The 15,992-nt window shown below is 34.0% G+C and overlaps 2 protein-coding genes across 2 annotated transcripts in view; one reads left to right on the top strand and one right to left on the bottom strand.

Moving 5' to 3' along the window:
• LOC110029419 (pumilio homolog 23) overlaps positions 1-7,572 on the bottom strand; it is a 21,055-nt gene extending 13,483 nt beyond the window's left edge. The window contains exons 1-7 of the mRNA XM_020731702.1: positions 7,370-7,572; positions 4,844-5,098; positions 4,413-4,776; positions 3,762-4,067; positions 3,492-3,668; positions 1,434-1,577; positions 562-681 (exon numbers count right to left, since the gene is read on the bottom strand). Of these exons, the coding sequence (XP_020587361.1) occupies positions 562-681; positions 1,434-1,577; positions 3,492-3,668; positions 3,762-4,067; positions 4,413-4,776; positions 4,844-5,097 (1,365 nt within the window). The 5' untranslated portion in view covers position 5,098; positions 7,370-7,572. The remainder of the gene's footprint in view (positions 1-561; positions 682-1,433; positions 1,578-3,491; positions 3,669-3,761; positions 4,068-4,412; positions 4,777-4,843; positions 5,099-7,369) is intronic.
• Positions 7,573-9,548: 1,976 nt separating this feature from the next.
• Positions 9,549-15,522, top strand: LOC110029424 (pectinesterase-like). The gene is made up of 3 exons (XM_020731708.1): positions 9,549-10,001; positions 11,461-11,959; positions 14,828-15,522. The coding sequence occupies exons 1-3, from the start codon at positions 9,549-9,551 to the stop codon at positions 15,520-15,522; spliced, it is 1,647 nt and encodes a 548-aa protein (XP_020587367.1).
• Positions 15,523-15,992: the final 470 nt, after the last annotated feature.

Below are 15,992 nucleotides of genomic sequence, written 5' to 3'. Positions count from 1 at the left end.
TTGCTGATTTGAGAATATATATAGTTGCTGGTAGTCGGCATGCTGCAGCCATGTCTCACACGTAAGTATTGCATCTATTCTACCCATTGGAGTGAAAAAAAAATGTGGTATTTTTTCTTTCATAATTATCAAAACCCTTCATGCTAGGTTCTGAGGGCTGTGTTAAATTTAATTTAGTAGAGTTTTTCCTAAATACCTCCCAACCTTTTCTCTCAATCCAGGAGCATCCTCGAAATTAATCCATTAAATGTTGATATTTTCTAGATCCACATTGATATCAACAGTGTTGTGTAGTCAGTTTCAAACAATATCCCTTGGTTCAACTCCTTCGAATTTTCTGAGACTCGTGATTTTAAAATTTCTGACTTCTGGTCATGGATTCTAACACAACTATGAACTCCAGCTTGGATTCCTCTGGTAAGCAGAACTCCCACTAAATTCTATGTCCTAAAGCTACTTATTTCTTGTTCATCCTGAGAATCCATGAATAAGACAACCATTTTTCAGCTGCTTAAATCGAACAAAAAAAGCAAGCATCTAGAAATCATAGTGCAAAAAAACCTCATCGACATGGGTCTCTAGCCGTTCGCAAGTAGCTAAAATTGAAGCAACAACGCCTGCTTTCCCTGCCTCAAGAAGTTGGCACAAGTAAGGGCCAAGTTTCTCCCAGATCAGGTTGGCCTGTGTATAAAGTGAAAAGTGCATCAGTTGCAGCCATGCAAAAATAAAAAATAAAAAAATGTAAACATCAAATTCAAGAGAGCACATGAAGATCAATAGATCAGAGTCTCGTCCGTAAAACCAAATTTGCAATTTCAAGGAACTAAAAACTCAAGTTAGAGAAGAAAAATTAATATGAAAACACAAAAAAATTAAATTAATAATAAAAGAAAATGTTTAATTTTCCATGAAACGCTCAAATCCATTCAGACGAACCACGTGAAAATTAGTCCGCAGATATGACATCAAAAGCATGGAGTTTTTACCTATTTATAAATTTCACAATTCAAGAACCATGGATTAATTCCAAAAAGCATATTCACGAGGATACAGATCATTGATAAGAGGGAAAGTCCATATAATTTAGCAATACAAAGCAAGAAAACTTTGTGGTAAAATTTTCAATCAATCATTAAAATAAATTCATACTAAATTTCGGAATGCACACTGGATCAAGATGCAATAAGAGATAAATGACCATAACACTAAATATTTTAAAATGTCACAAAAGCTAAATTATGCAATGACCCATTTAACAGCGTCAAAATTCCAATTGATATGCATATATATACCAAAATTTTGTGTTTTTTATAACAAAAAATGAAACCTTAACTTATCATGAAAAAAAATAGGAAACTGGGACTTGGTCCATCTAAAAATTTGACCATTTATGAGAAACAAAAGAGTACAAAACATTACTGCAATGACATAACTTGTTTTTTGGTTCTTGCTGAAGAGATAAATGCTTGCACAACGAAGTTGCCACATTGGTGAGATGATATATCCAACAGAGACCCATTGAAAATCACATCAAACAACTCATCGTACAAAGCCCCTGGTGCCACGTCCACAATAACCTGCAAAATAACCCTATTATGTAAAACATGAGAACCCGTCCACCCCGCCCAAAGATGAATTACAAGTTAATTTATAATTAAAAAAATATATTTAGATATGAATTGATCAATATTCATTCAAAATATGAAGGTATCAATGTATAATGCATTAAACAGCAAGTAACGGTTGTTTAAAAATATAGCTCAAATAAAGAATGTTGTCAGAGAAGTTGCTTGGTAAGAGTTTCAGAAAGATCAATATGCATTAAGTTAAGCTGAAAAGAAGACCAATACTTAGAAGAAGAAATTTAATGGTCCTAAGAAAATCAATCTCAATAATTAACAAAACATCCAAATAAACGATATGATCTTTTGCAATTACTAAACTCCCAATCAACATGGTTGGAACCAAAAAAGGAGAAAAAAAATGAAATTTTTTTCAAAAGAGGTAAAGAGAGTCTCGATCATAAAATCAAGCCCTGAATGCAATACATGGGTCATCAAATTAAGCCAATAATCATGACTTTCAAATTCAATATTTACAAAGAGCCAATGTTGTTCCCCAAAAAGATGCAAGTACTTCAGTGACTATACTCCATCACTATCAAGCCCTTGAAATGGGAAATGAAATGGGAAATGGGAGAATAAACTCAGCATTGATATCACAAAAACCAAAAAAGATAGTGATGCGGGAGGCACTTTTTCGGGAATGCAGGACACATTTCATCTGGAAACACAATACAAATTTCATTTGAGAACACACATGTGGTATTAAGCATTCTCCGTAGGATCACGGATCCTCCCGGATGTGATTTTACGCCCGGTTATCAAATTCAACAATAATGTTTTTTCTCCATTTTCACATTTTTTTCTATTTCGTTATTTATTTTAGGATTCTTGTTATTAGGAAAATATTTATGTGTGCGTTTTGCTGATTTGAGAACTTTTGGCTTTATGTATTTTAGAGATGTTTTCTCTGATTTCCTGTTCTAAGAGTCTCACAATTGGTGTGTACTTATATTGCTTAGGAACAGGTGGCTTACCCATACACTTTTCGTCGCCCACCTCTCTGCTTTCAGAAGGGTGAGCTGCCGAACAGCTCAAATCTGCCATCCAACAGCAGATTTCACCGCTTACCCCCCTCCAAACGCAATTGACCTGACATACTATTCTTCCTTTATTATTCCATAACCGCCTCCATGCTAAATCGCCTTCCTGAACACCTTCTAGGGTCCTTAGAACGGTATTAGATAGATGCTAGACAAAATTCATGGCTATTAATTGAGAATTTTGCACTTTCATACAACAAATAGGCACGTCAAGCATACATGTCATTTATGCAAAGTCATGTAAAGTACTTCAGATTTAGTACATAAAACTCATACAGTGATAACTGAAATAATGATTAGCTTGTCATTCATCACTCAGCAAAAAATTTGATTTTCTAAATGAACACAAGCATCTAACAAAGCAATAGATCATCCTCAAAATTTTAAGGAATGAAACAACCATTTAATAACTGAATTGCACCAACAAACATTTATCCTTGTCCTTATTCATTCTAATGATAATGAGTGCATGATTAAAGGTTAAGATAACAATAATAAAGTATAATCTCTATAGAAACTGACATGAGAAAGTGAATTCTAGACTTGCCATGCATTCTCTTAAGTGAAAAGTATTAAAATAGTCCTTGATTCTTTGCAAGTGGTCGTTTTAGTCCCAAAGTCCATAAATATGCTACTTTAGTCCCCTGACTCTTTTGACATGAGCTAAAATAATCCCCACAGAAGACTATCTCAACCTCAATTTAAAAATTAAGGAACTAATTTGAAACTTCTATAAACTTTGAGACTAAAATTACCCCATGTAAACAGCCAGGAGACTAATTTGACAATTCACTCATTCTTTTGAAGTAGAAAACTGGTAAAGTACCTCCAGAAGATGACTAGAAGCAGTATCTTCTAGCATGCCTAGAACTTCTCCTTCAAGCTTTTGCTTCGCAGCATCAGTAAAATTGTTTTTTACAAAATCCACCTCTTGGCAGCCAAGAAAGATCATGATCGCATGCAAAAGAGCCTGATCATCTTCCACTAATAACTTCAGTAGACTCTGCAAATAATAAAATAAAGATGCAAAGTGAAAAACTTCAAAATGTTTAAATGGCCAAACTCAGCCTAAAGAAATCAACATTAAGTAACATGCCTGTAAGACAAAACTGCAATACTTTTCAGTTCTCAGGGTTGAAATCTCATCTTTGGCGTTATTCAGAATTTCCTGGACAAGAAATTTGAATGTGTCTGGAAAGCTGTTTTGAGGATTCCTAAGAATTCTACCTCCAGGTTGAACTGGCATACAATTAAACCGTTCCGCGAGAACCGAAGATGGCTTTGAGACATGAAATTCTTCTAAAACACCTAATGGGACTCCCATGCATAAGCAAAGAAGACTCCTAAGGACATGAGATCCATAGCGATTGCACATTATATTGACGGAATCAACACTAACTACCTGAAGAAAAATGTGTGGTTCAATGTGATAAATAATAGGAAGATTGGCATACATACAACTTAATTCCTATGAATTTACATATCTAACACCTAAACTTAAATTTTTACACAGATGCCACCTTATCTATTCATGAAAACAAGTATTTAACATTTTAAAACTTAAAATAATGTGGTATTTTTATGTGAAATGAAAGATTGGAGTGAAATAAAAGCAAAAAGTAAAATTTAGGAGTTAGATATGTAATTACATAAAAATTGGGTGGTACGTATGTAAATGCCCCTAAATATAAAAATAAAACTTTTTTAGGATAAAAGTAGTAACTTAAAGTTTAAGAAATATTAAGACCTGACATATCTTATGCAATGTCTCTTCAACCATAGAATAAGATTGGTCATCTTGAAGATGCATGGCTAGAGACTTCAGTGCAGTCTCAGCAACATGAGATCCAAATTTATCAACAGCCATAGAAGGGAATTCCTCCGCACTTCTAAGAAGAAAAGAACAGAGCTGCTCCAAATCACATCCTTCAAGAAGACATTGCAAGGTTCGACTTATAATCATGTCGGTAGCGAGTTCAATTTCTTTCCCCCTAGTTTCTTCCAAGGCATTGCCGCATATAGTCGGACGAACATCCATGTCAACCTCATTGCTCTCAAACAAATTCGAAATTTCTAAGAAATACTTAACAGTTTCAGGATCAACCCTTTTCCTGCAGGGTGAAAATTATTTAATAGTCATAAATATACAGCTAAATTCTAAGAGGAGATGTGCCAAACCTGAGTGCGGTTGCATGTCCCTTGGATGGGTTGTTAACCGGATAGGGTTTTACAAATCTCCTCCTTTCACAAGACTCGATAGGGAAGCCATTGCTGGCCGCATTGAGATGTTTTCCTGGTTTCTTATATTTACACCTTCTGCGACTAATTTGTTCAGATGTGTCATTCTCCAAAGGATTAAGATGTGTGCCAAGATTTCTTCTCTTGTTCTTTCCATTCTCCCTCTTCTTGAATGAATTCTCTTCCCTGCTCATCCTAGCGAGGATATTATACTCTTTCAATAAGAGGGGTGGAAATTTAGTGATACAGTAGAAATATTTAGAAATAAAGTAGAAATTGATCTTGCTGCAGCAATTAAAGCAATCAACACCATAAAATATCCAGTCTATCGTAATTTATTTTAGGAAAATTTACATACGAAACACACAATTCTTATGTATTTAAGTATCTAACACTTAGAGTTTGCTATTTACACTCTAAACACCTTGGGATCGTAAACCTATGCATGAAAAGGTGCATTCCGCCTTTTAAAAGTTAATAATGGTGGCATTTTTTTATGTGATGTTAAAATTTTGAGTGTAATAAATGCAAATATGAAATTTTAGGTGTTAAACAAGTAAATACATAGGAATTGTCCAGTACATATGTAAATGCCCCTTTATTTATTCAGCAATCATTCATGTATATAGTATTTTCTTTGCCTATATCCATCCTTTTATGCAATAGCTTTATCTCTAGAAGCTTTTGACCTGGACTTGCATTTCGTCATCATCGCACTTGCATGGCATTTGAAATCATAGACATAGCACGAACATGAAATTCAAAATAAAAAATACCAATAGTACGGCATTTGAAAAGATTGACATATTTGTAAAACTGCTTAAATTTATGATCATAGCAGCAACATGAAATTTATAATTAAAGATATGGCAAGCATTGTAATGGAATCATAGACAATATAATGGCATGGCATACTGCAAAAATGGCAATAACAATGCATAAAATTTAACAACAAGGGCATAAACTGTAAAATAGTCTGGAATGCATGATGATAGTAGTTACATAGCATTTTAAAATAATAGAAATTAACTAAAGGATAATCACAACACTCCTACGAGCAGTACCAAATTTATTGACCTCTAACCAGTACTAGAGAATGAAACCAGCTTAAGTTTGCCTATTGGAACAACTCACCATCACGTGAGGTCTTCTAAATCAAAATTCATAAGAATATATATTCAATGTATAACTGTATTGTTTAAATTTATTTTCTAAAAATATGAACCATGGCAAATAACATATTCATGGAATTGATACAGATTTAGTTTGAGACTCGTGAGTCTCATACACAGCTACATAATTTATCAAAAAAATATAATGAACTTAGGTTTTAATTATAATACTCAACATTTTGAAATCCGTATTAATTAATTTTTTATCAAATTATTATGAATGATTTTTTTCTCCAAATAAAATCTTTGAGCTTGTTGACTAAGCAAAGCCTGTTGCAACAAACACAGAGTTCGGGACACATTATATTCATGTGTGAGTAATAATTTGCTCTCATGTTAGATATGACAAGCTTGATTTACTGTTCTTATACCATGTCGCTTATAAATTTTATACTTATCATGAAATATCAATGATGTTCTTGAAACCATTTAGGATTAGTATTACTTGTAAAAAGACTAATTGAATTCATACTTATAATAGGAATAAACTAGTAAAACTTATTTAGAGTTTTTTTGTTCTGTTTTTCTTTTTTCTTTTTTCTTTTTTCTTTTTTCTGATTTTGCATTATTAAATTTAATGATGAATTTCTTTGATTAATGTACTGATTAACTAGTAATTACGATGGTGAAATCCTTATTAACAAGCAATAAGTTTAGTATAATTACTGATTGATGATTAATGTAGCTAGAAGTAGTAGAAAATCAAATCAACCTTAAGTAGCCTTAAATTTGATGTCATCAATAAATAATATCAAATTAATATTTCAACCAACAGACTTAAACTCTATAATAACTTGCCAAACTATTTATAAGGATCTAATAATAACTAACATACCAAACAGTTTTGAGTAATTAACTAGCTCAAGATTTCATAAATCAAATTTACAGGATTTACTGATTTTTCGTGATTTAATAAATCTAAATTTACCAAAAAAAAAGGGTACGGAAAAAAAGATTTACGATAGCATAGAATTTATGTCTGCAATTTTTAAGGTTTTGCAGGATTTATAATAAATCCGATTTATAATAAATCCGGCTTAAATCCTACTTAAACCCAAATACAAAATAGCCCTTGGCAACTTTTAGGGGCTGTTTAGTAGCAGTATTTGACCTAAATCCTGACATACAGCAAAAAATGCCGCCTTTAATTCCTAGAGGTACTTTAATCCCGTTTTTCCTCCATTTTGCCTTAAATCCAGGATCTAGTAAACCGCTTTGGAAAAAAATACGGTATTTAGAGGAACTCAAGCACGGGAAGGCGGGCGGGAGCGCGGAGGAGAAAGACGAGGGTTACCTTGCTTAATGGTTTCAGATAGGAGCAGTGGAAGGAAAAAAAAGATGGGAGCTTCAGAGGCCTGCCGCAGTCCCGTGGTTGCCTTCCCAGCTACTAGCTCCTCTAATGGTGATTGTATCTCCCGAGGATTCGTTCGCACTGGTTTTGGGCGAAACCGGAAGAAGGGATGTAGGCGAGGGTTTAGGGAGGAGAGGGGCATGGGAAGTATGTTTGTGACTTTAATTTGTTTTTATTTTTTAAGTTAATCTTCATTAATTTAATTGATTGATAATTAATTAATATATAAATTAATTATATATAATGATTAATTGATAAAAAATAAATTATATATTTAAATTAATTAATTTAATCAAATTATTATTATTATTTATGTTTATAATAAATATTTAATCGAGTTTTAATTAATAAATCTTAATTTCTTGTAATATTATTATTTGAATAAATATATCATTTATGATTAATAGTTGAATAAATATTTAACTATTAACTAGTATAGTTATAAATAAAATTTAAAATTTAATTTAATTAGATTTAATATTTATATCATTAATATGTAGAGAAATTTATATGCATAGCACAAAATTTTTAAATATTTACATATCTCACACATAAACTTTCATAACATATACACTGCACTTTAGCATTTTAAATTTATACATAAATAATGTGTATTTCATTTTTAAAAATTATAATTAAATTATTTTAAAAAATATTATTAATTAGTTCACTGAATAATTAATTAAGTATTAACTATTTATTGTTAAATTATTATTTAGTATAACCAGTTTAATAAAAAAATATTATTAGTGATTACTTAATTCAATAAATTTTTACTTATTAATTAATATAATTACAAATAAAATATAGAAAATAAACTTATTAAAACTTAATAATTATAGCATTACTATGCACGATTAAGTTATTAACTTTTAAAAATATTTATGAAAGCATGCTTTTGAAGTGCATTTGTGTTTTTGGTTTACTTCTAAGTCTTTCAACCACCAAAGTTCTATTACATATATACTAAAAGTTGTCAAATAATTTTTTAAGAGAGCATGACCGTGGGATATCCCCGTAAGAGAATCGTGAAGTTCATATAGATTATCAAGAAAAATTGCCTCATTGCAATTACTAAACGTGACAATCAATGTTTTCATGTTACACTGCAGTAAATAAGTCGCACCAAACGGGACCTTAATCTATTCTTATTAAGTTTTAAGCTTTAAGACTTTGATGGATTGGAGAATTTATATTTTTTTTGTGGGAGCTTGATTAGTGCAGAAGCGGAACTAACTTCCTTTTTTAGGGTGAGCAGACTTATTGTAAAAATGAATTGATTAAAACAATATCACATAATTGAAAATTAAGACTCGTAATTCATCGTCATTGATAAATTAAATAAGATTACAAACATTTCAATCTATTTTATATGTTTTTTATTACTTTAAGAAAAGTAATTTCATGTTTTAATGTAAATTTTCACATGAAATATAATTTCATGAAAGTACATGTTTCGTGCGAAACTAAAATTAAATACGAAAAATTTATTACAAAACCTAATAAATAGATGCATGCAAAATAATTAAAAAATAAATTTACATCTTTAAACTAACTATGATTTTTCCTCATATTTTTATCTTCTATTTTGACTCGCTCAAATATTAGAAGGTTTTTAAACAAAACTTTTAGTTTAAGAATTTACATCAGTAAGTTTAATGATTATATAAAATTAATTAGCTCATAAGAGCTTTAATAAGCTAATGTTCATATAAATATAATAAACGGAAATGTTTCAAGTTAATTGAAGAGGTTTGGGGGTAAAATATTACATTTTATCATCTTTATTAATAAATATTCAAATTACGATTTAATAAAAATTTTTGTGCAATGTATGTAAAGAGATAATATTACATCAGGACTTGCGTTAGGAGCTCAATAATGGGACGTCACGTGTCAAGCGTGCCTCATCATACTATACTGATATTGGCCAGTGCAAAAAATGATGGATCTGTTTAACACATAACACCCTACCATTAGACTCCGAACTGAACGGCAGTCTTGATGTAATATTTTTATATATATAAAAAATCAGCACAGAGCTGCCCTCCATCCCTGTCCTAGCTCCCATCCTTTTAAATATCTCCACTCCTCCCTCATTTTCCCCAACCCTAACTCAACCATGAGACCCCATATCCCCAATACTCTCGTCCCTCTCCTCGCCGCCGTCATCTTCTTCCCCTCCGTCGCCACCCCTTCCCACACACTCCTCCGTTCCTCCTGCATCTCCGCCCGCCATCCCGACCTCTGCTTCTCCTCCATCTCCGCCTCCCCCTCCCTTCTCCAGTCCATCTCCTCCCCCAAAGACGTCATCCGCGCCTCCCTCAACCTCACCCTCGCCGCCGTCCACCGCTCCATCGCCGGCGCTAAAATCATTTCCGCCCTCCCAAATCTCACCCCCCGCGAGCATGCCGCCGTTCAAGACTGCCTCGAGATGTTCGACGAAACGCTCGACGAGCTCCGCCGTGCCGACTCCGATCTCCGTTCTTACGCTCCCGGTCATTCAAACGCTAAATCTCTTTCCCGACTTGCCGCTGACCTTAAGATCATGATTAGCGCGGCCATTACTAACCAAGTAAGAGTTTACAACCAAAAAAAGAAAGGAACTTTTATAGTACATTTAAATGAAAATTATGTATTGATAAAAATAACATATTATTAATGCGATATTTAAATATATAGCAACTAATTATTTTACATTTACATATCTAACACTTAAGCTTTAGGGTACGTTTGGGACAGCTTATTTGATTCGTTGACGTTTTGAAAATACTGAAAAAAATATTTTCACACCATACGTCTGATTTTTCTCGAAAAATAAAAATTTATAATACCTATCACACCTAGCTTATCAGCAGATTATTGAATAAGCTGCAGCTGTTTATACCACTCAAACCTTTAATTTCAGTTATCACATCAAAAATATCAATCATTTTTTCACTTAAAAATAATTAAATACACTGTGTATTTAAAAATTGAAGTTACAAGATTTGAGTGGTATGTATGTAAATCTTTCATTATAAATTTTTTATTATTTTTTTTAGAAAAATAAATGCCTTTTTTTATTTTTAAAATACTTGAGTATAATTAGTTTTATCTTCAAACTAAAATAATTTAAATTATTGTAAATATTATATATTTTAATATTTTAAAATACATAAAAGAAATTTATAATATATATAGTTATATACGAATTTAATAGCAATTCTCTTCGACCTCTTTTTTTTTTATGACACATAAATATCATAATCTTAAAAAGTTGAAAAATATATTTTTTTTTTCTTAATTTTAGGCCGATAAGATTACCGAGAGAGCTAACTAGAACATATTTTAAAGTATAAAAATGCTGTAATTTTTTTTAATATTAATTAAAATTTTAAAATTAGCAAATTGCACACAATAAAATGAAATTTGGTCCGCCCTTTATATCCATGATGTTTTAATTAAGTTAAGCTTTAATATCTTCCCATAAATGGCTAAAAAATATTGCAAAAATACCCCTAGCATTTACATTATTACATGCATACCCTATGGTCTTAAATATCGAACTTTAGTTCTGACATATCTAACACCTAGATTTTAATACATTCATTCATAGCACTCAATTAAAAGTCAGAACACATTTTACTATAAATTTGAAGTGCCAAGTATAAATATAACACCCAATTCTTATGCATCTAATTTTTGATCCCAAACATCATGAAAAGGTAAATTACAATATTTTTATCTTTTCATACATAAAAAAATGTATTTTAAATCTAAAAATTAAAGTTTAGGGTTACCCTTGATATGCAAATACGATTCAATTATAGGAAATATTATTTCATACGGACGGCATATGCAGAAACACATGCGTCATCCGATCTCTATCATTGATTAGAACTTCCATCAATTAAAAAAAAATTAGACCCATCGAAATACAACTTTGCGAAGATCCGACTATTCTGCAGGATGCATTAATAATTTTTCCAATTATAGGGTACCAATGTAAAATTCTCTTTTTCAATTACTTTTCTTGAACTCTGCGCAAACAGGAGTCCTGCGCCGACGGCTTCTCGCACGCCAGCGACGACCGCCGTCTTCGCGGGGCAATCCTCAAAGGGCTCACACACATCGAGCATTTGTGCCAAAATGCTCTCGCCATGATCAAGAACATGACCGACGGCGACATCGCTGCTGCGGCGACGGCGGATCCCCGGAAGTTAGCTGACCGTCACGCCGGACGTTTCCCGGCGTGGATTAAGGCCGGTGACCGTCGACTTCTTCAGTCCACTGCTGTGACGGCGGATGTCACGGTGGCGGCCGACGGAAGCGGGAATTTCAGCACCATTGCGGAGGCGGTGGCGGCGGCGCCGGCGAAGAGCAGCCGGAGATATGTGATCAGGATAAAAGCAGGGGTTTATGAGGAAATCGTGGAGGTGCCGAAGAAGAAGACGAACATAATGTTTGTCGGAGATGGGAGGACGAAGACGGTGATCACCGGAAGCCGGAATGTCGTCGATGGATGGACTACTTTCCGATCCGCCACCTTAGGTTTGTTCTCTGTGACATCCCTACCACCCTGTTCTTACATATTTACAAATCTAACACCTATAAAATTTTTTTTTATGAAAAAAATTGCATAGTACAAATATTTAATCTTGGCGGAATTAGCGGAATTAGAAATCATGTTAACTAATAATTGCTACAATTCGGCGGTTTGTCAGCAACATTTTGGGTCCATTTATTTGACAATTCATATATATATGTATATATAGCTTATAGGAAGAGTGATCCAATGAGTTAGCTTATTCAAGTGAAAATAGAACGGACAGCTAAAGATTAGGAAAAAATATTATGTAACAGTAGAGAATTTCTTATCAGTTTTTAGCGGCGCAAATTAGCTCCGAACAAAAAAACTTGAAATAAAAAAGCCACCGACAAGGGAAGGATTGGCTACAGCTGTCAACTTGATGGACGACGACAATATTGTACTCCTGGTCTGCACGTGATTCATGTTTCTCCAATTCTAATCTTTAAAAAATATTACATCAGTACTATGCACTTAGAAATATCGTGCGCAGCCAATAAAATCACGCCACGCGCGATAGGAGAATAAAACTATGCAGTAACACGAGGAATATTCCTCCCCGTGTTAATCATGTGTTATTGTGTGTTATTCATGTGTTACTGTATCATGAGAATATTCTTAGTGTTATAATAACACAATAACACATCAATAACACATGAATAACACGCAATAACACATGAATAACACACAATAACACATGATTAACACGGGGAGGAATATTCCTCGTGTTACTGCATAGTTTTATTCTCCTATCGCGCGTGGCGTGATTTTATTGGCTGCGCACGATATTTCTAAGTGCATAGTACTGATGTAATATTTTTTAAAGATTAGAATTGGAGAAACATGAATCACGTGCAGACCAGGAGTACAATATTGTCGTCGTCCATCAAGTTGACAGCTGTAGCCAATCCTTCCCTTGTCGGTGGCTTTTTTATTTCAAGTTTTTTTGTTCGGAGCTAATTTGCGCCGCTAAAAACTGATAAGAAATTCTCTACTGTTACGCAACAATTTTTACACCGTGTTGAAGGCAGGATAGATTTTTGTCAAAGATAAGCATATTTATTCAGCCTAACAAATATCATAATTATGACTAATCATTTATTTTAAAATAAAAGTTATATTTAGAGAATATCTTAACCATATTTTCCTGCTTTGTCAAATGTCATTTGTCTTCGTTACAATTTTATAGAAGATTCGTAGGGGTAGAGTAATGACTTATCGTCATAGCGTTGCATAATAATACATCACACACTCAGATTAAAGAAAATAACCAGTAGATACACCATAAATTTTTACGCTGAAAATTCAAAAATTGACAAAAGCCACTGGAATAAATCTACTATAAATTAATGATTACAAGTGCAATCTGTCGTCCCACAAACCGGAAAGGGTTGAACACTCTTTTAAGTTATAGAGCGTCGGCGCACCGATGAACTTGTTGTAAGAAATGGATGAGGATCGACAGCGATCGACAGGTGATGGTTGATGACGTTCGACAGATAGTGGTCGACGATAATGGGCAGGTAGTCAATGTTAGTATGAGCGGTTTTGAAATTCAACTCCTTCTCTAAACTTCATGCTCTTTTCATAAAGCATCGATCTATACTTTCTCTTCAGTCATAAGATTGGTAGTGCTCTATTTATAGACTTTCGGGGGCAATTAATGTAGGAATGCGAACCACTTTGATCTGACGGTTCAAAAAACTTCCTTATATCATGCAACTTTCGATGGACATTTGAGTGTCTTAACAGTGTCGGAATTGAGCAATATTGAACTTGTTGGATTTGTCTCACAAAGACGTTCGATTCAATTATAAGCTCACTGAACTCAACATCCATTTGATCTCTCAAATGAGTCCATAAAACTCTCATAAGTGATTTGATGGCTTGATCAAGGCTCGACTTAGTTCAGATTGGATCAATGTTAGAACCATTCGGTCCGTTTTGTCGAGCGGATTAGTTCTAGTATAAGTTTATTGAAATCGGAGTTATAAATGACTATTTATAGAAATTTAAATATTTATTGTTCAAAAAATTACATTTACATTTGTGTCAATGGATTAAGATGAGTTGAAGGCCAATTACAGAAGCCGTTTTATTTTCCTCAAAGATTTGTATGCAACCCTCAAAAATTTTTTTAAAAATGCAAATAAAATAATACGCGCATAACATTACAATTTAAATACAAAAAAAAAAAAAAAAAGATGGAAATGTTCTTATCACGATTTTATCAATATTAATATCCCAATTTTTAAATTTTATCAAAAATAAATGTAATACGTATATTTTACGTATCTTAAAATAAATTAAAAAATTGAGAGATTTTACCTCTAAACTTATTTCAAAATAAATATTTACAAGACAAGATTCACCAGAGTCTGCTCGTAAACTCAATACAGACAATATCACTCCTTTGAGAAAATATTGTATCAGGACTCCGCACGTAGAGTTACGTGCGAAAATGAATGAAATCACGTTATGTGGCGGAAAAAAAAAATCTATCCGGTAATATAAGAGAATATTTCTCTTGTGTTATTCATGTATTATTATGTGTTATTCAAGTGTTATTATATTATTATAATACTGAAAATATTCTCAGAACACAATAACACTTGAATAATATGAGAAAATATTCTCTTATATTATTAGACCGATTTTTTTTTTTTCTGTGAACTTCAGGTGCAAAGCACTCCTGAAATGTTTTCTCAAAAGAGTGATATTATTCGAATTGAGTTTCCTAATTCAATATTTTTCCCACTCCTTTTGAAGACAAGTTCTGCTCCCTGCTTGGAAACAGAATCCTAACAATGTGTACAAACGCCTGATTGCAGCTGCAGTGGGCGCGCATTTCCTCGCCCGCGACCTCCGCATCCAGAACACCGCGGGCCCTTCAAAGCACCAAGCCGTCGCACTCCGCGTCGGCTCCGATCTCTCCGCCTTCTTCGACTGCGACATCATCGGCCACCAGGACACCCTCTACGTCCACTCCCTCCGCCAATTCTTCCGCCGCTGCCTCATCCAAGGGACCGTCGACTTCATCTTCGGCAACTCCGCCGCCGTCTTCCAAGACTGCGACATCCGCGCCCGCCGCCCCTCCCCCGGCCAAAAGAACATGATCACCGCTCAGGGCCGCTCCGATCCCGACGAACCCACCGGCATCGTCCTCCACTCCTGCCGCATCGACGCCGCAGACGATCTCGCAACGGCCAACAATTCTTCCTTCGCCACCTATTTGGGCCGGCCGTGGAAGGAGTTCTCGAGGACGGTGGTGATGCGATCGGAGATCGGGGGTTTGGTTCGGCCGGAAGGGTGGCATGAGTGGAATCTGGATTTTGGGCTGGACACGCTGTTTTACGGGGAGTACGAGAACAGGGGGCCGGGTGCGGGGACGGCAGGTAGGGTTAAGTGGAAGGGGTATAGGGTGATTGTGGATGCGGCGGAGGCGGAGGAGTTTACGGCGGGGAAGTTTATTGAAGGGTCTGATTGGTTGGGGGAGACGGGATTTCCGTTTTCGTTGGGCCTCTGATTTATCATTGATTACTCTGCTTCTTGGTTGTCGTTGATTTTATTTACATGAATTGAAGTTTTGGTATGTTATAAATATTATTTTTAGTTATGATGAACTTAATTATCAATAAATTTATTTAAAGAGATGTTGAATTCATCACACTAAAGAGATGGAATGCATACGAAGAGAAAACAAAGGCCGCTTTTGAGAATAGATAAAAATAATTGTCTTTTTTTTTTAATATAATACTTTATATTTATAAGAGTTGATATTCTTGGAAAAGATACAAATGTATCATTTAAAATTGAAAATCCCTCTATAATTGTTGAGAAATTTTAGGGCAAAGAGACGTGAAACGGCCCAAATTTAGAAGAAACACAGATTTAACGAGATTTGGCAAATATGCCCACGTCCTCACGAGCAGAGCAGTGACTTTCTTTCAATTCAGAAAAAGAGTACAAGATCTTCCTAGGGTTACAAAACAATAC

The sequence above is a fragment of the Phalaenopsis equestris genome, unplaced genomic scaffold (assembly GCF_001263595.1).
Source record: "Phalaenopsis equestris unplaced genomic scaffold, ASM126359v1 Scaffold000572, whole genome shotgun sequence".
In the NCBI taxonomy this organism is placed as follows: domain Eukaryota; kingdom Viridiplantae; phylum Streptophyta; class Magnoliopsida; order Asparagales; family Orchidaceae; genus Phalaenopsis; species Phalaenopsis equestris.
Note: the sequence above shows the minus strand (reverse complement) of the source record. Positions and strands in the feature narration are given on the sequence as shown.